We start from the raw sequence: 22,863 nt of genomic DNA, 5'->3' as shown, positions 1-22,863 counted from the left end.
TATGTGAGGCCATGCAAAATATGTTCTTCATTAAGATAATTCTCCGATCTTTTCTCCCCTAGCAGTAGAGCCCTGGGGTCTCTTAGCAGAGATTAGTCTGCTAGATGGTAAAGGAAGTCCAGACTAGGGATTGAATCTAGAAAACCCTGGCCTCATAAGGATAATATTTTAACCACCTAAGCTAGTTAGTTGCAAATGAAGCATATGAACTGTGGACTGCATATTAAATGTGACAAAAAGAGCAAGGAGTTATTTCTAGGAGATATTTGATTTGTTTTACTAATGACCAGGAGCCCTGCATCTTAGCCCCACGTGTCGCAGCTTAAGAATTAGCCCGTCTAGTCTTGCTGGTACCTCTCTCGTTACTACTTCTCTCTGACCAGTTACATCTACATATAGGTCTATGGGGAAATGAAAATATAAGGAGCCAGGAAATAAATATGTGAAAAAACTATTAGATTCATTCATTCACCCAAAAAAGAATTTATTGAATGCCGAATCAGCAACACTAGCTGTGCTTAGTTGTTAGAGATAAAATAAACAAGACACAGGGCTTCCCTGGTGGTGCAGTGGTTGAGAATCTGCCTGCTAATGCAGGGGACACGGGTTCGACCCCTGGGCTAGGAGGATCCTACATGACGCAAGGCCCGTGAGCCACACTACTGAGCCTGCGCGGCTGGAGCCTGTGCTCCGCAACAGGAGAGGCCGCGATAGTGAGAGGCCTGCGCACCGCGATGAAGAGTGGCCCCCGCTTGCCACAACTAGAGAAAGCCCTCGCGGAGAAACGAAGACCCAACACAGACAAAATAAATAAATTAATTAATAAACTCCTACCCCCAACATCTTCTAAAAAAAAAAAAAGTAAAAATAAACAAGACACAGTCAGTGACCTCAAGGAACTCAGAGATCATTAATAAGATGCTATTAGGCTATGATGGAAAAGTACACAGAGTGTAAAGAAAGAACAAAAGAAGGGCTTCTCCTTAAGGAAAGAAGAGCATCCACTTGGCGGTCCACCATGCTCAGGCACAAAGGAGATTGTGGGTTTTACCTTTCCAGGCTTTCTTCAGATTCTGTGCGATTTTGAGGCTGCCTGGAGACCCAGTGGGCCTGCTATGGAAGGTCAAGGGCACTCTTACAGATGTGTCTGAAGATAAACTGCCAGGTCAGCATGCTCATTGGAGGTGGCGACCAAGATTCAGAACAGTGTAGCAAGCAGAAGCTAAGGTGAAGGTCAGAGTGCCATACATACCTCTAGGCTCTGACCAAACAGAACAAACAGGCTGGGAACAGCCTCAAGACCTTCAGACATAGAAGCAGAAGGGCCAGCAACAAATCTGTAGACAAGTGACTTCTCTCCAGATATAAGATGACACCACAACCAAGTCTCCTTCCTCTGTAAAGATTGTGATCCGTGCAACCAGACCTGCTTACACCTAGGAACCATCTATGGAAGAAAAGCAGTTGCTTCTCTTCAACATTTTTACCCAAGAGATAAGGTCTACTTTTAAAAACAAATGAACAAAACGTTTTCAATAATTTAGTATAAACAATTTTTAATATACAAAGAGTTGAATGAATTTTACAGCGAACGCTGTGTACCCAACAACTAGATTCTACCACTCACTTTTACTGTACTTGCTTTACCATATGTCTAGCCATGTATCCATCTCTCTCTCCATCCATCTGTCTAATCGTTGATGCATTTCAAAGTAAACTTCAAGCATCATTACATTTCACCCCAAATTATGTACATACTTGAGCATGTATAGCACTAATTAAAGTTCCATATTTGTTTACGGTGCATTTTTTCTTTCAAGATAACATTTATATCCAGTGATATACACAAATCTTAAATATAGCCTTTGATGAATCCCAACAAATGCTTACACCTGTGCAATACAAACCCCTGTGGAGATACAGAACGTCGGTGTCATCCCAGGAAGTTCCTTGTGTCCCTTACCAGTCAGTCTCTGCCCTCCCTGGCAATCACTGTTCTTAAATTTTACATCATAGATTAATTTTTCCTGCACTAAAGTTGCATACAAATGGAATCACGTATTTAGTCTTTTGTGTGTGGCTTCTTTCACTCAGCATAATGTTTGTGAGATTATTCCATATCATTGCATGCATCAGCTTATTCCTATTGTTGCTGAATAGGATTCCAACGTGGGAAATATACACAGGCATACCTCGTTGTATTGCACTTTGCTCTGTTGTACTTCCCAGATACTACATATATATTTTTTTACAAATTGAAGTTTTGCAGAAACCCTGTTTTATCAGATGATAGCATTTTTCAGCAGTATTTTAAATTGAGGTATGTACATTGTTTTTTAGACATAATGCTATTGTACATTTAATAGACTACAGTGTAGAATAAACCTTTATATGTAATAGAAAAACATTTGTGACTTGTTTTATTGCAATATTTGCTTTATTGCAATATTTGCTTTATTGCAGTGGTCTGGAACCAAACCGGCAATATCTTTGAGGTTTACCTGTTAACACAGTTGCTTATATATTCTCTTATAGATGGACACTTGTTTCTCAATGGATTTAAAAATCTGTCGTGTTAGACAAAGTGTAGGATTTATAGTAAGGTTTGGGCAAAAGTTAATGCTAGTCAGTATGTGGAGGCTCAAGAAAAAAGATGTTTGATTATATACAAAATAAATGGATTGTATTTTTTCTGAATATCCCAGTGGTAATGTGCTTAAATTTTTTAACCCTGCTAATAGTCATCCAATGAAAGACTATCTTGTAAGCACTTCTCTTTTTTCCAGCAGATATGGGAAGGATGCTTGTCCCCATTTTGGCCTTTGACCTTGCCAGATGAATGCTGTTCTCTATATGGGGTCACATGGGATGACTTCATAGGGAGGAGGCTCCAGGTGAAGGAGAGGTGCTGCAGTGACTCAAGCCCCTCAACCTTCTTTCTATTTGAACCCCAGTCCCTTTCTTCTTGTCTTTAAAATGAAATTCAATCATGGCAGCACCCTTGCTTAAACTGACACACTTTCTCAAAATGAGAAGATTGGTAGTCAAATACAGTGAAACACAAGGAGAAGCAATTTGCAAGTCTCAGCAACAGCTGTCAACAAAGTGCACAGTGTAGGTGAAGAGAATATGGCATGTACTTCTAGCAGAAGTGGGTGGGTTCTGGTCTTGCAGCCTCTCACATAGGAAAATATGGGGGGATATTGAGTAATTGCATTATTAGTTTCATTTTTATTTAATGTGATTAATCAGCAAATACATAGCTTAAAATATTTCTTAAAAACAAAAATATGATTCGGTCCAGCTTTTAGTTCAAAGAGCCTCATCAGTTACTAGTTTGAGCCGGGGAGTGTGGCTTCTTGTTTTGTGTTAATTTTGTTCTATTTCTGTCAAAAATGACATGCTAAACTGAATATCTGATCACAAGAGTCACAAAAGAATGCTTCAGTCTAATGTTCTGATCAGTTCCCAGAGTGTCATTAGGCAAAAGAGAGGGCTAAATTTGGGGAGGAAGGAAGGGATGTGGAAGAGTTCACTTTCCTTTACCTGCTATTAGAATGAACAGCTCCCAGTGTGCTCTGGGATTGTGTTTTCTAATAGTATTTTCATTATTGAATGAGTCAAGTTCTTCAGGGCTCAAACCATATTCTCTGATGGTAAAGAGACTCCTGACATTATCAGGCCCTGAATGATTAGGTAGTTTCCTGCCTTGAAAGGATTCAGGAAACCATTGTCTTTGAATATTTACTTCCAGAAGGATCTTCCTTTGTTGGGTAGGGAGACTGTATCTGTGAGACATGGATGCAGATCCAGTGACAACTTCCCCAGTCATCTGCTCTTTAGAAGGGGGTCTGTGACAAAGGTGGACCCCTGGGTACAGGGAGAAGTTTTTGTTTCAGATCCTCACTAATCCAGCTCTTATGTGCTTTTGAATTGTTATTCTTCTCATGTGTTCTTTTTTAATGTCCTATTTTTCTAACTTTAAGTTAGTGCCCTTTTTAAGCAAAACCTATGTTTTATTCTTCCCCAAGGGAAATACTATACAAAAAATGTGTTAATTAAATGATACGTACCTTAAAACACGGAATCTATTTTCAATTAAAGACAATTCCTACATGTATATCTATGTTACTTGAAATATACTGTTTGCATATGAATTTGGTTTATTTTTTCTGACTTGTGTAGGACTTAACTTTTTAAAAATAGTTCACTTAATGTACATTAGAATTTATTACATATCACTAAGTATAATTTTGGCCTAGATATGGCCTTAGTTATGATAGCTACTTGACTGGTATTTAGAGGAAGAAAGGATTTAATCTCAGGTCAGACAAAAGGAAAAAACAGAAAAGAACTAGAAGACATTAATTAAGATAAGTATTTAAAGATAGATTGAACCAAAAATCAAAAACAAAAAACTCTGCCCATGCCTGACCTGGGGAAAGGAATTTGTTATTTTTAGTCACATCTGAGAAACAGATGATAGATTATTCTGTGTGCAGACAGGTAATGCAATCCCTCATACATCAGCTATCAAAATAATAAAACAAAGTAAAATGTCATTGGGCATTATACTACAATGGATGATGCTTCATAGTCTTTGATTTTTAGGAAAATAGAGAAGTTTGCTAAATGAGAATTTTTTTAAATATATATAATTAGGGAATAATGGTATATTCCTATCAGGTTCAAAATATTTCTCTGTTAGCAGATTCATAAAGGTTATGAAAGATGAGACAACTTAATTTTTTTCTGAGGGTAGGGCTGGGTCCCTACAACTCTGTTCCAAGCTATAGCTTGGAAATGAAATTGGTTTTAATTAATCATGAATTTGTGACAGAAAAGTGTTCACCATGTTACCGTGGGTCTAAGCTGTTTGCAATCCTGTTTTAACAACTTTCTTTCCACCCCCTCTTTTTTATTTCTTTTTTTTTTTTAAACTTTGAAGCCAAGAAGAACGGGGAGAAAGTGAATAAATGTTTTTCTTTTTGATCCAGCAACTTGTGTGTAGAACTTTTAATTATACAGAAGAGATAATTCAGCAAGATATGCACTGAGACAGAATTGTGTTTTAATTTATTGATGGCAAAGACAAGATTTTATTTGAGTTTTAACTGTTGGCCCATAATTAAGTCAAATGTTTATAAACGAATAAAATAAGGATTGAAATAAGAAAGATTTTAAATCTCTGTGCAAAGATAGGAAGAAAGTAGACTAATATTTAGGAAACAAGAGGCTAGTCCCTGCTGAGTGATGTTGAGCAAGTTATTACCATTATCATTATTTTTCTTATTTATGACAGATTTAGTAAATATCATGGAAAATCTACTGTCATTCAAGAGGTTGTCTCTGTTTATATAAAATGAAATAAAGTATTAGAAATTGGCTTTCATCACTTATTATTTCAGAATTTGTGACTTCTTTACACCTATTTTTTTCACATAAACCTCTCCCCAGGTCAGAAATAATATCGTTGCTTTCTTGGGTTCAGCATCCAATAGGTTTTCACAAAGACAACTCTTAATTAAGAGTTAAGACTCCTCTTCATTTCATATCATTTCCCTGAATGTAAATAAGTCCTTGTGGAAAAAGGATGTTGTTTTTACAGTCGTGAAAATGGTTTAATCCTAATTCTGTGTCCAACTAACCGTGATCCCATAAGTAAACCATTCATCCTTTCTGGACCTTGGCTTTCTCATCTACCACAGAGATATAATGATACTTTAAAAGTGCATTATAATGATTAATAGACATGAGAGGTCTTTGACAAGTTAAAAGTACTATTTAATTTTATTATCATTAATTACATAGGATATGTGAAAATATAAGGAACAGACTTTGCTTTCCTGGCTGGATGCATGAAGAGATGGCTTGAGTAAATGTATAGTCACAAATCATTCTCTGCACACTCATAATCAGTGTCCACCATCTTCTCGAGATCCTGAATGGATCCTGGTGCCATTGCCTGTGAAGGCAGAATTTCCCCAGTTATAATCCATGTTTGGATTGGCCCAGTTCATCCGCAGTGTCTTTACTCTTCTGCTAAGTAGTGATGCGCCATATGAGTAGTTGGCATTCTGAACCACACTACCTTGGTTACTTGCTGTAAGGGTCTTGCCACTTCTGGGAATTCAGAGGCCTCCTAGAGCCCCTAATTTGTCTTGCTAGAAGCCCTAGTGAGAGAGAGATGCTGGGTCAGCCTGCTTCCCCCGACAAATCTCCTAAACTAGGATTATATTGAGTCACTAAAATACATGCTTCAGGATGGGACTTGAAAAGACAGCCGACTCAGGTTCTGGGCATATGAGTGCACTGTGTTCATTGTGTTTAGTTCGGGCAGCCTGCTCTCAGAGTTCTGGTCTGTGAATCCTCACAGATGAGTCCCAAGGATAAGGCCATTCGAACTTAGTTTGAATATACACAGTCAGTGCCTGTTACAGAGTAGGCACTTAATATTTTTTTAAATGAATTAACAAGGGATTCATATAATAATGTCTACTGAGTACCTACTTTATCTGTAATTGAGGGAAGTACATAAATATATGACATGATTCTATAGCAAATATTGTAATTTACTTCAGAAGACAAAGCATGCATACATGAAATCTTTGAGTATTAAAGTGGCGAGTTTTTAAGTGATAGAATGAATGATTTAAAGTATAGGGCTATAAGAATTCATAGAAGTAGGGGACTAATAAAGAAGTCTTTTAGGAAGTGAAACTTGAGGTGGATTTTGAAAGATGGATGGCCCATGAGAAGGTGAAAGGATGTTGGCATTCCAAGAAGTAGTAACAGCTTGAAACAATGTCTGGAAATGGAAATGGGTGTGTGTATTTTTACTCTTTACTTTTGGGTTTGGAGGAGGGGGTTGGGAAGGGGAAGGGTTTGAAGTGGGTATTTAAAATACGATTATAGCATACAATATATATTATAATATAACCTATAGAATTACTCATAAATGTGCACTAAGATGTATTTGTAAAGATGTTTCTTCATTCAAATAGCAAGCTTTTTTGAAGTAATATAAATTCCATCAGCAGGTAAATGGTTAAATAATTTATGGTGCCTTCACATCATGGAATATTAGGAAGCAGTTGAAAAAAAGTAGATCTTTGTGTGCTGACACAGAAAGACCACCATGGAAAGACATAACAGTGTATTAATGGTGAAAATAGATTCATGTAGGATTTGTCAACTTTGAAAACTGATTTTAAAAAGTCAAAGTGGTGTTTCAGGAAACTTACTGGGGTGACACTGTGTCAAACTGAAAGTGTAGAAGGACGTTGGGAGATGTTTGCATGTGTACAGACATAGGAGGCCAAGGATAGAGACCTGAATGGTAAAGAGAGAGAGAAGCCAGAGCCATTCTGCAGAACAATTGCAAAGGACTTCATGACAGATTCTTAATATAGAGGGTGAAGGAGAGAGAAGAGAAAAGAGATTTCCAGGTTTAAGTTTAGGGAATAATATACTAAAGAATGATTTCTACTAACTGGAACAGACCCATGTTAATAGGAAACATTTCTTAAAGAAATCATTTATTCATTTATCTATCTACCTGTCTATTTATTTATTTATTTTTGCTTGTTTTTCAGGATGGAAGAAACAGTACGAAATCTACTGCAGAGTCAAGGACCTCCAGAACAGAAAAAAGAAGAAACTGTTAATATAATGGTCTATCAGGTACACCACATGTCTTGCTCTTGGCTGGATACTGGTTGGCTTGTTTTGCTTGGATTTCTCTAGCTCTGTCCTCCCTAACCTGGAGATAAATAAAGGATGGTCCAGACCCCAGTGCTGGGAGCCACACCAGTCACCTCTGTTTGCGGAGTACTGTACACATTCATTTAACTCATTTATTTCTTGTACTTTGTGAAAGGAATTGTAGGTTTGGTTGTAGGAAGGTGCAAAAAATACGTTTATAGAGATGCAGAGAGACCTATAGAAGTATCACGGTACTCTGTGGTCAAGGCTGTAAGAGAGGCATCTACAGCATTCTCCGGAACACAGGGGCCCAGGGAAGGTAAAGAATACTTCCCAGCGGTCTGACATTTAAGGTGGACCTGAGAAGTAGAGAACAAGAGAAAGAACATTCCAGGCAGAGGGAAGCCTAGGTAAAGGGGCAGTGGTATGAACGTGCATGGCAGGCTCCTGGAGAGTAAGAAGCTCACGGGGACTGCATCATGGCTGGTGAGATGAAAAGTTTGATGGTGAGACTGAGGGGACATGGAAGAGCTGGCCGAGGTTATGTCTGTCTTCTCAGCTCACGGGTGTGGTCTTGCGCCTCAGGCCATGTGGAGTCTATAGAGGTCCAAAGAGAGTCAGTGGTCAGTGCACTACCAAGTTGTCTTTTTTTAAAAAAATTAATTAATTAATTTTTTTGGTTGCACTGCATGGCACATGGGATCTTAGTTCCCTGACCAGGGATCGAACCCATTCCCCCTGTATTGGAAGTGCAGAGTCTTAACCACTGGACTGTCAGGGAAGTCCCAACAAGTTATCTTCTGATAGCCCTTATACCATGGTGTTTTAACACTAGTGAAGTGACCAGGCTGGGAAGCAGGGCATCTAATCTAAGCATGACCCAAGTTGGCCATGAGAAGGCTCTGACAGCAGAAAGAGCCCAGGTACTCTATCTAGATCAATGTAGGACTTCCACTGAAAAGCACTGAAAATCACAAATAGACACCCAATATCCATTGCATGACTATGCATAGGGGGCTTTCAAAAGCTAAAGAAGGAAAGGAGGTGGGCCAAAGTTTAAGGTGATCACTGGGCAGCCCTAAGTTTTGGCTAGCTAAAGAGCATGTGGGTCTGGGGAGGCAAGCCTAGGAACCCGGCTGGTAAAGATCGTTTCACACTAGTGTCCCTGAATTCACAGGTTCTGGGCTCTGCAACCCCACTTGTGATGACAAAGATTGAGAGGAATCTGACAATAAAAGTCACAGTATCATATAAAGTTAAGAAATGTGGATAGAATTAACCTTAAGAAGTCTGTGTCCTAAATCGTTGACTCTGGAGACATCTACAGAACTACAGGATGACAGCGGGGACAACTGTTCTCTATCTCCAGTGAAAGCAGTATAAGGAGTTGACTTAAGCAGCCTTGGAGGAGATAAAAGTTAGCTCCATAGGGACTTCGCTGGCTGTCCAGTGGTTAAGACTTCACCTACCAATGCAGGGGGTATGGGTTTGATCCCTGTTCGGGGGGCTAAGATCCCACAGGCCTCACGTCCAAAAAACCAAAACATAAAACAGAAGCGACATTGCAACGAATTCAATACTTTAAAAATGGTCCACATCAAAAAAAAAAATCTTGAAAACAAAGTTAGTTCCATGACAACAGTAGAAAAACTGCGCAAATCCATTTCTCAGGAAAAGGTTGAGATTCTTCTTGAGGTGGCCTTCACATGGGAAAGGCATGCCCAGCTTTTCCTGATGTGTGGTCACCTACAGTAAGGATAAGGATTTAAGTCCTTCTATCTCTGAATCTTTCCTAGGTATTATATTTGCTTTGGCAGAAAATTGATGTGTAAGTAAAAACTCAGACTTGACTCTGCATTAAATGGTTCTGTTTAGCCTTAAAGAGTCATATGAACCTGAAATGTCAGTCTTCTGTCCCCACTCACAGGTTAACACCAGGCTTTAATCAGAACTAAGTAATTCAGCGTCCCTCCTGTGCTTTTCCAGTCTCCTCATTGTGGCTCTGTTTCACCAAGTTCTTATTTCCTTTTCATCATTCTTTGCTAATCTCTTCACACCCTTGTTAGCCAAAACCATGGTATACACTCTTATCATCAGAATTCGTTTTGTGAAACCGGAAGCTTCTTAGAAAAACAGAGAGACTTTTAAAAATGTGTTTTCCCAACTATTTCCTCTTAATCACCCAGTCAATTAGATTTGGGAAATCAGCTCTTCTCTCTAGAGAGGAGACAGTTACTAATGTGAATTCATGCTGCAGGGAAGGGATTTTTCAGCCATTGCTCTCATTGGCCTCAGGCTCATTATCTGGAAAATTGGAGAGGGATTTGGGTTACATGAACCATAAAGGTCATTTATACATTCAACAGCTATTTATTGAGTTTTTATTGTGGACTAGGCACAGCTTTGTCCTCTGGGGATTCAAGACATGAGAACAGAGAGAAGGGTGGCACTGAGTCCCAGGGAGGCCCCTGTCCCCTCAGTCATCCTGGTGTTCTGAATATGGCAAATAGTAGGAAAATCGGTTGTGCAAAAAGGTGTGTGTGGTGAAACCAGCAGAGTGCACAGTTAACACTCCCTGAAGCCGAATGCTTCGCTTTGGGTAAGAGCTGGGAAATTTATTGCTTCATAATATGGAGGGTTATTATCACAACTGACTCAGATTTTCCAACTATAAGATTTCTCTGACAGGAGCCAGAGGCCCATGCAAAGCTGAGACCCACAGGAAAGCTGGAGTGGGTTTTATTTTCCATCATGGAAGTGTTTGTTCTGAGGCTTTTATCATCGAGTTAATAACAGTAGAGTAACAGCTTTCTGAGTTCCAGGCCCGTGCTAATTGCCAAGCATGCATGTGAAGGGTGGTCATAGTTTGATCAAGGGGCATGTTCCTGAAGACTTCTCAGAGTTGGTTATTTGTATCATTTAGAGCTTGTATAGTTTCACCTGGACCAGCTCAAAGGTCAGTAGGTGTTTCTGTTCAGCAGCTGAGACAGACCCACCCTGCGGCTGTCACTGGCTTTGTCACTGTGCACTTCTTGACTCTTTTTGTAATTTGGCGAGTTTGCATCATTTCAAGGTTTGGGCTGAAGTGACATTAAGGCCATTTTTATGTGACTACAGTTTCCAATTTGTCTAGTTCAGAGTCCCATTGACTATGACTAGACTGTAGCTCAGTCGGTCCCCACAACGGTGCAGGAAGTACTGTCACTATCCTCACGTTAGTGAGGATAGACGGGGACATAGGCTCCCAGAGGTGACCTCTTGCCCAAAGATGCAGCCTGGAAGTAACTTAGAAGGGATTCGAACTGTAGTCAGTCTGACTCCATGGCCTCAACTCTTTATATGGAGAATTTCTGGAGAGATGAAATGATGGTGCCCAAGTTATGTAGCTAGATATCATCTAAGTTGGGACTTGAACCTAGGCCTTGCCACTGGCTATTTAGAGCCCTCTCCATTTATTCATCTGTCCATTCATTTGCTCATTCATTCATTCAAATGACAGTTATTCATTTATTTTTGGACCTACGTATGTTAGATTCCTATTGCTGCTGTAAAAAACTTAATGGCTTAAAACCACACAAATTTATTCTCTTATAATTGTGGAGGTCACAAGTCTAAAATCAGTGTACTGGCGGGGCTGCATTCTTTCTGGAGGCTTCAGGACAGAATTATTTCCTTGCCTTTTCTAGATCCTAGCATTCTTTGGCTTTTGGCCTTTTCCTCCATCTTCAAAATACATCACTTCAAACTCTGGTTGCATTGTCATTTCTCCTTTTTCTGAGTTTGACTCTCCTCCCTCCCTCTTATAAAGAGACTGTGATTACATTGGGCCCATCCCCATAATCCAGGATAATCTCCCCATCTTGAGATATTTCATTTAATCACATCTGCAAAGTCTCTTTGGCCATAGAAGGTAAGGTAACATATTCACAGGTTTGGGGGATTAGGTAGGATGTGGACATATAGGCGAGGGACATTGTTCTGTCACACTAAGTAACACATGAACCCAGCAGGCCGGCAGTACCTCACAGATGCCAAGCTAAGTGCTGGAGATACAAAGAGGCCTTTTCCTGGAAAGCTCAGTTTCTAGGATGCTGGAAATTGGGGAGGGAAGGCAGATAATTAATTGAATATATGCAACAATGTGATAGGAGCCCACAAAGCAGCTTGCACAAGTTCTGGGAACAGAAACGAAGATGCCACCAAACCTACCGCACTGCTCTCCCCAGAGACTATTCTCCTTTCTAGGACTTCCTTTCAACAATCCTTTAACCTTTTCTTTTAGTCTCTGTTGTCATGGACTCAAGAGTCAGGAACCCCACAGCCTGCCTTTCTCAGAACATCTTCTATCCCTGGTATTTTAATATAACCAACGTACTGTCACGACACATATGTTTGGTGCTTTACAGTTTTCAAAGTGCTTACACAAAATGGATCTCATTTGTTCATTTCAGCAGCCTCTAAATTAGATATTAACCTGCTCATTTTTAAGGATGAGTCTCAAAGAGGACTGTTTCAACTCTGGCAGATGCTAAGTGGTAGAACTAGAAATAAATCTCAGACTTCCCTAAGTGAGATACATAGAATGAAACTGAGCAGTTATCAGTGGGATAATCGGATGGCGGAGCCTAACTTCCCAGCTCACAAAATCCTTGTCTCAAAATACAAAAATAAGTGAAAGGAAACTGAAATCAATTAATAAGCCCTATAATGTTTGTGCCTGACATTTCTTCTATGGGAGAGACAAGCCCATGAGTAAGAGAAATATTACCAATATATGGAGGGAAAGTGATATACCTAGCAACTAGGATAGATTCCTTTCATTATGGGAAAATAAAAGACCTCAAAGATTGTCTGTAGAGGAGACTGAAAAAGGAGAACCGTCTTCCATTTCCCTCTTGCTCTGTTTCTTTCTCTAGCTCATTCTTTCTAGGTATTTGGGGGTTTCTTCTGTATCATGTGATACATTCTTGAAGCCCAGGTTACCATTTCATTTAGTTGAGTAGTTAGGAAACATGTTAGAAAAAACATTCATGATTTGGTATGAACGGGGGCAATTCAGCGTCAATGAAATGGAGCAGCTAGTTGAGAGGACGATACGCCTTCAGCTTCATCTGTCAAAATATTTCAACACGGGCAACCAAAGATATAGAGAATCGTAATACTAATGATAGATTATCCATTAAGGTCCTCTTGTGTCTGTAGCTACCTTTTGTGCTGCTTTGTTGTAGCTGATAGATTTCCTCTTGTCTCTGCTTTTCTCTGTGGAACAGGAATTGAACCCATTAGCTTTATTTATTTAGAAAGAAAAAAATGGACAGATAAATGGAAGCACTAATGAGGGGGAAAAAAACCTGCATGTGGTACAGCTTCTGCCACTAACGAGACTTTTGGCCTCAGACGGTCACTTAAACTCTCTGGGTTCCTCCTTTCTTTTGTATTTGTGATTGGAGAGGTTTTGGATTACTTTAGGGATCACAAACACAAAAACCTACAATTGCCAAATAATGTAAATGGTTAAAGTAGGACAGGTATGAGAACAATTGTGTGTCCTCTGGGGGTTTACATTCTATTTTTCCACTTTTGATAAAGAAATAGGTACAGAGAGATGTGGTGTTTGCTTGTTTTTTGTTTGTTTGTTTGTTATTCAAAGGCAAAAGTCTTGCTTTTAAAAACCATGCAGTCGCAACCTACACTTGGTTTAATTCCAAAGGGCAGTAGGGAGTGGTGGAGACTATGGCAGACTGACCAAAGAGCCTCTGTCTGGTCTGAAGGCAGCAGTCACAGCCCCACTGCAGCCGATCCAGATGACTCAGAATGTACACCGGTGTGGACAGATGGCCATACATTTCAAAAGAAGATGAAAGTTCAAGTTTTTATGAGCGGTTTCTTAGTCTGTAAATACTGGCTTATTTTTTTTTTTATACATGGATTAAGTAAAACTCGTGCTAGACTCAGGGCAACAACTGTCCGCACAGAAAGATGATTTTGAGTGGTTTTTTCTTGCTCTTAGAATTCTGGGATTTTGATGCTTCTGTGCAATCCCATGAGGCCTGGCCTACACAAAATGCAGCATGGAGCACATCACCCTACTGCGCTGTGCCCCCTGTACCACCCCAGGCCCCGCTTCTGATGTGCGCTGAGCAGCTGCTACGTACTGGTCAGAGTCCAGTCATTTCACAAGTGTGAGCTCACTGAATTTTCACAAGAACCATTTGAAATGTCTCCATTTTACAAAAGAGGAAACTGAGGTACAGAGCTGTTAGATTGCCTGCCCAGAGTCACACATCACCAGTGTTGGGTCCCTCAAGCGACTTGGCATCGTTTAAGCAGGCAGAGGAGGTCGCCACAAAGATGGAGTGCAGGAACTTTGTCAGGAGGTGCAGCGTGTCATTGTCCCAGGAGAGGCACAGAGAGGTTGACATAGTACACAGCCCTGTTGTAACGGTGTCCACAGTCAGCTCTCTTCACCCCTTTACTCTTCCCATCTTCGTGGAGAGCCCTGCATGAGCTGTGTAGCTTCCAAACCCAGCTCCATCTCTTCTAATGATGCCCTAAGCTAAGTTATTGATCTCTTAGCCTGTGTTTAAAGCAGTACGGTCTGATACCCAAGTTATTTCCATTGCAGGTGATCTAATTGAAAATCAAAATGACTTTTTCCTTAAATAGTTCCTTAAAAGTAGTCTCAGATGTGAGTAAGCAGGTGATGTTTGGGGAAAGGGAACCTTTCTAGTCATCCTAAAATCTATCAATCATCAAATATATATCCAGATTCTTTTATGTACACAGAAAACATGTGATGTAGGCTGGGGCCTTCCTTATTGAAGCCTAGGTCATGACCAGCAGAGATATTACTTTATTTCCTAAATTAGAATTTTTTTAATTGAAGTATAGTTGATTTACAATGTTGCATTAGTTTCACGTGTACAGCAAAGTGAGTATATATGTATATACGTGTGTATATATATATATATCCACATATATATATATCTTCTTTTTCAGATTCCTTTTCCTCATAGGTTATTACAAAATATTGAGTATAGTTCCCTGTGCTATACAATAGCTCCTTGTTGGTTATCTATTTTTTATATAGTAGTGTGTATATGTTAATCCCAAACTCCTAATTTATCCCTCTCCTCCCCTTCCCTCTTTGGTTACCATAAGTTTTTTTTCTATGTCTATGGGTCTTTTTCTGTTTTGTATATAAGTTCATTTGTATCATTTGTTTTTAGATTCCACATATAAGTGATATTATATGATATTTGTCTTTCTCTGTCTGACATACTTCACATAATCTCTAGATCCATCCATGTTGCTGCAAATGGCATTATTTCATTCTTTTTTATGACTGTGTAGTATTCCATTGTATATATGTACCACATCTTCTTTATCCATTTATCCATTTATCTGTTGCTGGACATTTAGGTTGCTTCCATGTCTTGGCTATTGTAAATAGTGCTGCTGTGAACATTGGGGTGCATGTATCTTTTCAAATTATGGTTTTCAAATTATATACCCAGGAGTGGAATTAATGTATCATATGGTAGTTCTATTTTTAGTTTGTTAAGGAACCTCCATACTGCTCTCCATAGTGGCTGCACCAATTTACATTCCCACCAGCAGTATAGGAGGGTTCCTTTTCCTCCACACCCTCTCTAGCATTTATTACTTGTAGATTTTTTTGATGATGGCTGTGTCTGACCAGTGTGAGGTGATACCTCATTGTAGTTTTGATTGCATTTCTCTAATAATCGGTGATGTTGAGCATCTTTTCATGTGGCTTTTGGCCATCTGGATGTCTTCTTTGGAGAAATGTCTATAAATGATAATTCTTATCAGGCATAGGATTTTTTTTTTCTTTTAACTTCACCTTCTTTCCCTATAATGACTTAAGTGTACCTTAGGCAAATTCAAAAATTTAAGTGCACTCGAAAGAAAAGTTAGGGTTGAAAGATTAAATAATCACAAAAGATACCTTTATAAGAAAGCTTTTTAAAATAACAATATTCCTACTATATTTAAAGTGTGAGTTTCCAAGCTCCTAACATAATAGCATTTTTTTTTCTTGAGCATATGTAAATGCAAGGCAAAACTTCCATGTGTGGTTTTCAAGAGCTGCAAAGTTCCTGACTCTGTTTCCTGGCTGAGTATCAGAATCACCTTAGGAAAACTTAATAGATTCAGCTATCCAGGCACCTTCTTTTATCTTCAGACTTAGAATGATCTGTCTTGTTTGGCTGTTTCTGAGTTTGATGGGTTATTTTGATTCCTCTGGTCCACAAATGTGTTGGGGACTAGTGAGGTACTTCAAAACCTATCCAGTCCACCACCCGTTTCCTCATTTTGCAAAGGAGAAAATCAGTGCGTGCTATATGCATTTCTACTGCATCTGTACTGATTCTTTCATTCACAATACTTATTTCAGTAAGTGCCCTGGCAGTTAATTAGCCAAGAGATCGGAACTCTTTAGAACTCTACAGAGAGCTTGACTGTAATTCATACAGATTATTCCGAAAAGTGTTTGTTTCTCTTTTTTTACTTAAACAAAATGTGGTGAACAAATGCAAATCAATAGGTAAGCAGTGAGTACATTCCCTGAGTGCACACCAGTTGGGAAAAATGATCTAAAATTCTACTGAGTGTCTGTTGAGAGAGTGGCTAAGTCTTTACACAGGTATTTATAAAATTCTGATACACAATGGGATGGGAAATATTTTTATTGAGTGCTTTTATTTATGTGGCCTGTAATCTGAGGAAGTCTCAAGTGCCTTTGATTCTGCTTGAAGAAATTTGGCCTTTTCTCTGAATTGCTGTGCACTTTGAATTGCTGCTGAAGTGGGTAATGGTAATAAAGGGAGTATTTTTATTGTATGTTAAGTTTTAAAGGACTGAAACTGTTCCTCAAGGAAGCAGTTTTCTTCCTTTTTTCTGCTTAGTTTTAAGCAACATCCTCTCTTCATATAATAAGTTTAGATAAAGGAGGCAGGATTTCTTAAAGCCAAAGTGATGAGATTCAGTGCAGCCAAAATCATTGTCCATCATAAAATATTCCTTTTCTCTTTGAAAGTATTCTATAAGATTAGTGTATGATTTTACACTCTACAGAAATACTTTCCAGAAGTTTTCAAAACAGTCTCTGTTAGCATGCTAAGGACAGGGTTCACCTCTGTAATTCCAAAGTCATATGAAATACTTTGAAAGGAATAGAGGAGTTTCAAATATCACTCAGAGTTTAAATAGTTACCTACATTCTTCTTGGAAATTTTAAATTCCTAGCTTAATAGGTTCTGACTGTTCTTTCCTATTCTCAATTTCTGCCTACATTCTGTGCACAGACACGAATACGTTTCCTGTTAGATATTTTGACCCAGAGCTGAACTCTTATCAAGTAAAAGCAGAATGTGGTCTCTCTGTTAAAGCATATGTAACCTATGAATAAAATGGTGTCCCCAAAACTCACCTTCTCTTCATACAGGTGAGCTGCTTATTGTCAATGAACATGAGCTGCTTTCTTCAGCTCATCTCAGCAGAGGTCCCGGCTTTGTTTTGGAAACCCCTGGTGGTGTCTCAGGTCAGGAGGTTGTATGGGTAGAAATCAAAGAATGTTGCCCTTTCGTAATTGTGTCGCTTGGGCAAATAGTTTGGGCACGTCAGATCATTAACCAGGCATATCAGTTATTTCTTCCTCTTAGGAAACAAATGAATTTCAACAGGGCAAAATCACGATGATATCAATCCTTGAACTTTGATCCTGTTTTCTTAACTCACATGAGACTACAAAACTAAATTTTATTTTTTTTAGGGCTTAGCTTATCAATGCTTTATGAGACAGAGATAAAATTGTGTGTGGGGGGAAATGGACAGTATTGGAATTAGGAAATAATTAAGAAAGAAGTGAAAAGTGCCTGCTAGGAAAAAAATATATCTTTTATTGCTGAGATCTCTCTTATACTGTAACCTTTCAGCTGTGTTGTCCTTACTGATTTTGCACGCACAAGCTAACACAGCATGGCAAAAAGAATCACCAGGTGTGGGGTGAGAGGAAAATGGTCTGGGTAGGGGTCTGCTGTCTGGGTTGAAGCCAATGCAGGTTTCAGGTGTTCACTGGCCTGATAGGCATATCTGAAGAGGCAGGACCACAGCCCTTGCAGGCTTGGAATCTTGTACTTGAGCCCAACAACAGGTTCCAGGCTTGGGAAAAGTAGCCACCTGCCAAGAAAGGACCTTCCTCAAAACTCAACTATAAGACAAGGGTTAGACAATGATCAGGTTCTCAACCCACCTGTGCCCCAGCCCAGACCAATTCCACAGAGTCTCCAGCAGCTGAGTCTGGGCCCTGGTAATTTTCAACATTTTCCCAGGTGATTCTAATATGTCACTAGGCTTGTGCATAGGTCAACACCTTGATCGGGGAGATCTTTTCTAGCCAGCTCAACTCTGTGAGGAGTGCAGGGAAAAGATTCATAAGGAAGTGTGACTTACAGGGTGAAGGGGAGGTGGAAGGAAGGTCAGTGGAGATTCAGGGTTTGTTTTTCTTCCCGCTAAGACTTTTGCTGTTGCCTGGAAGGAGAGGTTATCTAATCTTAGTTTGCATGAGGTTTATGCCAGCTGTGCCAGGGTCCAAAGGTGGAGGATTTGCACTCCCCCATGCACTGAGCTGTGTAAACACCTCAGGCTCGGGAAGGATGGAGACAGTGACTGAATACACGTTGTCCCCTGCCCCTCCCCCATGTCCATCTGTTGGCAACTTATTCAAATATAGATGCCAGCAGTGCTCAGTTTTTCTTCTTGGCCCTGTGGAAAAGCTAATTCAGATTAATAAAGGGAAGAGGCAATCAGAAAAGGAAAGTCGTAGACCATTAAAAAGAATGCTGTGAGCTCTTGGTGGCCCCTCTCCTTCCAGAGACCCCACGTATAAGGGATTGTGGCTGGAGAATGCATGAAAGCAAATTTAAGTAAGAAAATGTTTCAGAGTCAGAGAGACCTGGAAGCAGGTCCCATGTTTCTCACTCAATTAGCTTTTGTCATCTCGGGTAACTTAATCGACTTGAGTCTCACTTTTCTCTTCTCTGTAATGGGTAGAATAAGGCTAAACAGAAAGGTTGCTGCTTTCAAAGTGCATCACTAGACATGATTTCATCTAACAGTTGGAGATAGTGTATGATAACGTGCATAACACATGTTAAATATTCAACAAACAGTAGCTATTATTGTTAAACATCTAGCCTTATCTATCTACTCATCTATTCTTTCTCTTCATATACCCAGATGCTTCTTCTTACCCCACCTCACTCTAGCCTACCCTATCGGCTAGCACCACAGAAGGTGTGAAAAACCTGAAGGTTCAAAATTGGAGAAAATGATGAAGCTATGAGAACTGTGGGCATTTCAGGGGGGCTAAACCCAGGCCAGGTCCCCTGACAGGACTGGCCTTTTTGGTGGTATCTTCTCTCATTGTGCCATCTTGTGCCCATACCCTATCTACCAATATTTTCTCACTTAGGTACATTTCTCTGAAATTCCATCCGTTAAAGCATCGTTCTATGTAAGAAATAAAGAATTAAGAAGATACATACTTAAGGGGCGTTCTTTACATGTTAGTGTGACCCAGTTACATCTGCAGGCTTTGCTCTATCAACCCATCTCAGAAAACTGAAATTTAGAATTGGGGGTTTGGAAGGAAAGGAGACAGGAAAATAATTTTCCTAAAGTCATTTAGGAGCTTATAATCCCCTCTGTTTATTAAGTCTGGGTGAGACTTCACCTTGAAGAGCGGTGCAAGAAACCTCTTTGTCCTCTCGCCTTTATATGCTCAGGACCCAGACCTCAGGCTGGTGTACTATCATAAGAAACCATTGAGGGCCTGGTATGATCCTAGTGCCATTTACTTTATGCCTACTGTGGAATGCACCAGGTGTCAAACTGACAAGTTTAAAGGAACTTTTGGATCAAGCCCATTGAATTGGGGTCTTAAAAATGACTTAGATTCTTCCCCTGTTTAAATAAACAGCCAAATATCTGTAACAGTTCATCATGGTTCCATTGTTTTGTAAACTGATCAAAATAGATGTTTTTCCAAGTGTGTTCTCTTGGGTTTGCCACCACACCCTAATAAATTTCGTATCTACGCTAAATTAATAAAGTAGCGCAGTAAATTCATTTCTCCCCATTAAAGCCAAGCCTATACCTTAGTCTGAATTAGTAAGCTTCTACTATAAGTGATGATCTGAAAACAATGCCATTGCAAGTGTTCTCTGACAGCCTTTTTTATTTCGTTTACAAAATAACTTGTACATATATCCTTAAGATACGAACTAGGCTGAATTTCTCTTGAGTCATTATGTCTAATTTTTCTAATCCAACTATTATTGAATTTTTTTCTTCTCTGTGCATTTTTATTACCTCTTCTCTCCGGAGCATTTGAACATCACCATTGGAGGATCAGTAGTGAAAATTGCCACAATAATAATTAATATGTACAGCTTACACTTTCATGGCATCATCTCATTTGATCTTCATACTAACCTTTCAAAATAAGAAGGGCAAAAAGTTCAAGTTCACTTTACAGATAGATGAAGAAACTGAGTTCCACAGAGGCAGTTGACTTTCTAAGTGTCATACAGTGTCAGGTCACAGTGGACTTGGTCCTTTGATTCCAAGTCCTATAGTCTTGTAGGGGTAGCATTAATTAACATTCTCTACTAGTGGTTCTCATATTTAGCTGTGCCTTGGGCTCACCTGGAGAGTTTAAAAATTTTATGATGTCCTGGTTCCATCCCAGGGATTCTGATTTCATTGATCTGGGCTGTGGCTTGGGCATGAGGATTTTTAAATCTCCACAGATCAATTCTAATGTGCAGCTTGGGCTGAGAACCACTGTGCTACAAGGCATTAGATTCAGCTGTATATTTTTCCTTTCTTGCTCATCATGGTAAAGGTTCTTCCAACCAGGGTCTTCTTTTCATTAACCTACCGCCAGCATTTCCTTCAAAGTAGCCAACCTGCTGCCTCATGTTTAGGAAGCATATTGAGCTTCTGGGGAAGGTAGGAGTTGAGTGGGCCCTTGAAAGACATTAAAATTCAGATAAATGGAAAGTTCCTTTTGTTCTGTGGGTACTCTGATGAGAGACCACAGAGGATGATGGCTATTCTGGTGAGGTACAGCAGAGGATGATGGGTATTCCAGTGAAGGAGTGTGGGTATTCCCATGAGGTAGAGCAGAGGATTGTGGGTACTATAGTGAGAGAAATCAGAGAATTATGGGTAAGCGGAAAGCCTTTAGAGGCCAACAGTATGGGTTCAGATTCTGACTGAGCCACTCACAAGTTATGTAATATTTGAGGATTTACTTAAGCTCTCAGGGCCCTGGAGACCTTCCTCCCAGCGACATTCAGCCCATGGGTTGGTAATGACCTCACTGCTGAGGGGGCAGTGAGGGATCAGAAGGTTGGCTGAGACTTTGGGAGACCATGAGGACATGCATCAGGTAGGCGGGTCAGTGAGTTGCTCAGGAAAATGATTGGAGGATAGGGGGGGCCCAGTTCAGAGGCCTGGACCGATGGAGTGAGAGCTAGTGGACATGTCTGGGGAAACAGAAACCCTGCTTGTAGGAAGGCCTTGCTGGAGATGGAAAATTGTTTCACTTGCATAAATAGGAGGGACCCATGGAAACAAAGAAAGAAAGACAAGATTCTAAATTCACCCTAATTAGTGTTGTCTGTTAACTGAGCTTGAGGCCTGTATGCCTTTTTAAAAATGCTAATGATTAGCAAGTTTCAGAGAGTTACCAAACTAAGACTTTGTCCTTGACATAATGCAAGGCAGACCCTGGAAGGACAGTGGAAACTTGTCAGAGAGAATGTGGGCAGTCAGGCCCCAGGGCTGCCCCTCACACTGAGTTCCTCAAACCCCTCTCAGCCCAACAAGTTCAAAACCTTCCACTTGGAGTTGAGTTTCCAGGGTGGCCTGAACCATAATTGCTTCTGACTCTCTTATCGGTGTCTGGGGTCATTCTGGACATGCAAAGCCAGCTGAGTTTGACGGGCTGAGAGACTGAGAAAACTGGGCAGCATCCTTACTGCGTAGCAAGAGCTACAGCCAGAGTGCTTCAGGGCTAATGTCTTTGGTGATAGGAAAAGTCAATAAAGGGATGATATGGTATGATCTGGTATCTTGGAGACCAGGGCTGCTTGAAAGGTGTTGGATCATTTCATATTGTATTAGGGTAGCCAAGAGCTTAGGGGATTTTTACCAACTGTTTATTGTGATGTTGCTGGCTACCTGGTAGCCAGCCTCTGTTATCTGTGATTTTCTAAGGAAGCAGTTGTAGTGTGACACGTGAAGGTCAGTCACTATACAGAGATGAACAGGATAGTTAGGAAGTCTCAGATGCTCAGAAGGAGGAAAGTTACCTCCAGTATCCAGCTGCATCATTTTGCACGTGAGGAAACAATGTCACAGATACCCAAGGGATCAAGGCAGCCCTGCCCATGAGTGGCACACCTGGGGTGAGAAATCCGCTCAGTAGCTGGTTTTATGCTTCCTCCCTCCCTGTGGCAACAGAAAGTTGCTTAGCACTGAGATGACCGTCGCTGGTATCTAGAAGACTCTTTGTACGAGTAAGTTGGGAGACCTCTGGGAGAGCCTTTTGTTTCAGGAACCAAAATTTGGCTGGTTCATTATTCTTGAAACGCACAGAGATTTCTGCATGAAGAAAATGCTTGCTTAAGTTTTTTATGCACATTTATATTACTTTTCATATGTATGTGTGTGTATATGTATATATGTATATCTGTGTATATATATAATATGTATATGTGTGTATATATATATATGTATAATATTCTGACTTTTCTGTCTATTAGGATCATGCTTATTTCTTGCTAATTTATCTGAATCTCCTTCTCTCTCTCACCAAGATGAATCATCTGGCAGGGTTACAGGTTGTCTTCACCAAGTAGCTCTTTGTCTGTCTACACCCACTGTGGCTGTAGGCAGCTTGTCAGGATGAACGTCCCACTCGATGCCAAAGAAACACCTCAAGTGATAGCTTTCTGCCACTTTCAGGGCTTAGGGATAAAAATAAGAGTTTTAATGTCAAAATGCACACCAGGACAACATTGCTGGCAAGATTTATTCCATAAAATTCTCAAACAATTGGGC

The 22,863-nt window shown here is 40.0% G+C and overlaps 1 protein-coding gene across 8 annotated transcripts in view; it reads left to right on the top strand.

The window, feature by feature from the left end:
- The window catches only part of NCKAP5 (NCK associated protein 5), a 1,012,185-nt gene that overhangs the window by 652,747 nt on the left and 336,575 nt on the right, over positions 1–22,863 (top strand). For all 8 annotated transcript variants that reach the window (XM_067025888.1, XM_059055602.2, XM_059055601.2 and 5 more), the window contains one exon: positions 7,596–7,683. In XM_067025888.1, the coding sequence (XP_066881989.1) occupies positions 7,596–7,683 (88 nt within the window). The remainder of the gene's footprint in view (positions 1–7,595; positions 7,684–22,863) is intronic.

The sequence above is a fragment of the Kogia breviceps genome, chromosome 2, assembly GCF_026419965.1.
Source record: "Kogia breviceps isolate mKogBre1 chromosome 2, mKogBre1 haplotype 1, whole genome shotgun sequence".
NCBI lineage: Eukaryota > Metazoa > Chordata > Mammalia > Artiodactyla > Physeteridae > Kogia > Kogia breviceps.
The sequence above is the reverse complement of the archived record's forward strand: the minus strand, read 5'-3'. Positions and strand labels throughout refer to the sequence as shown.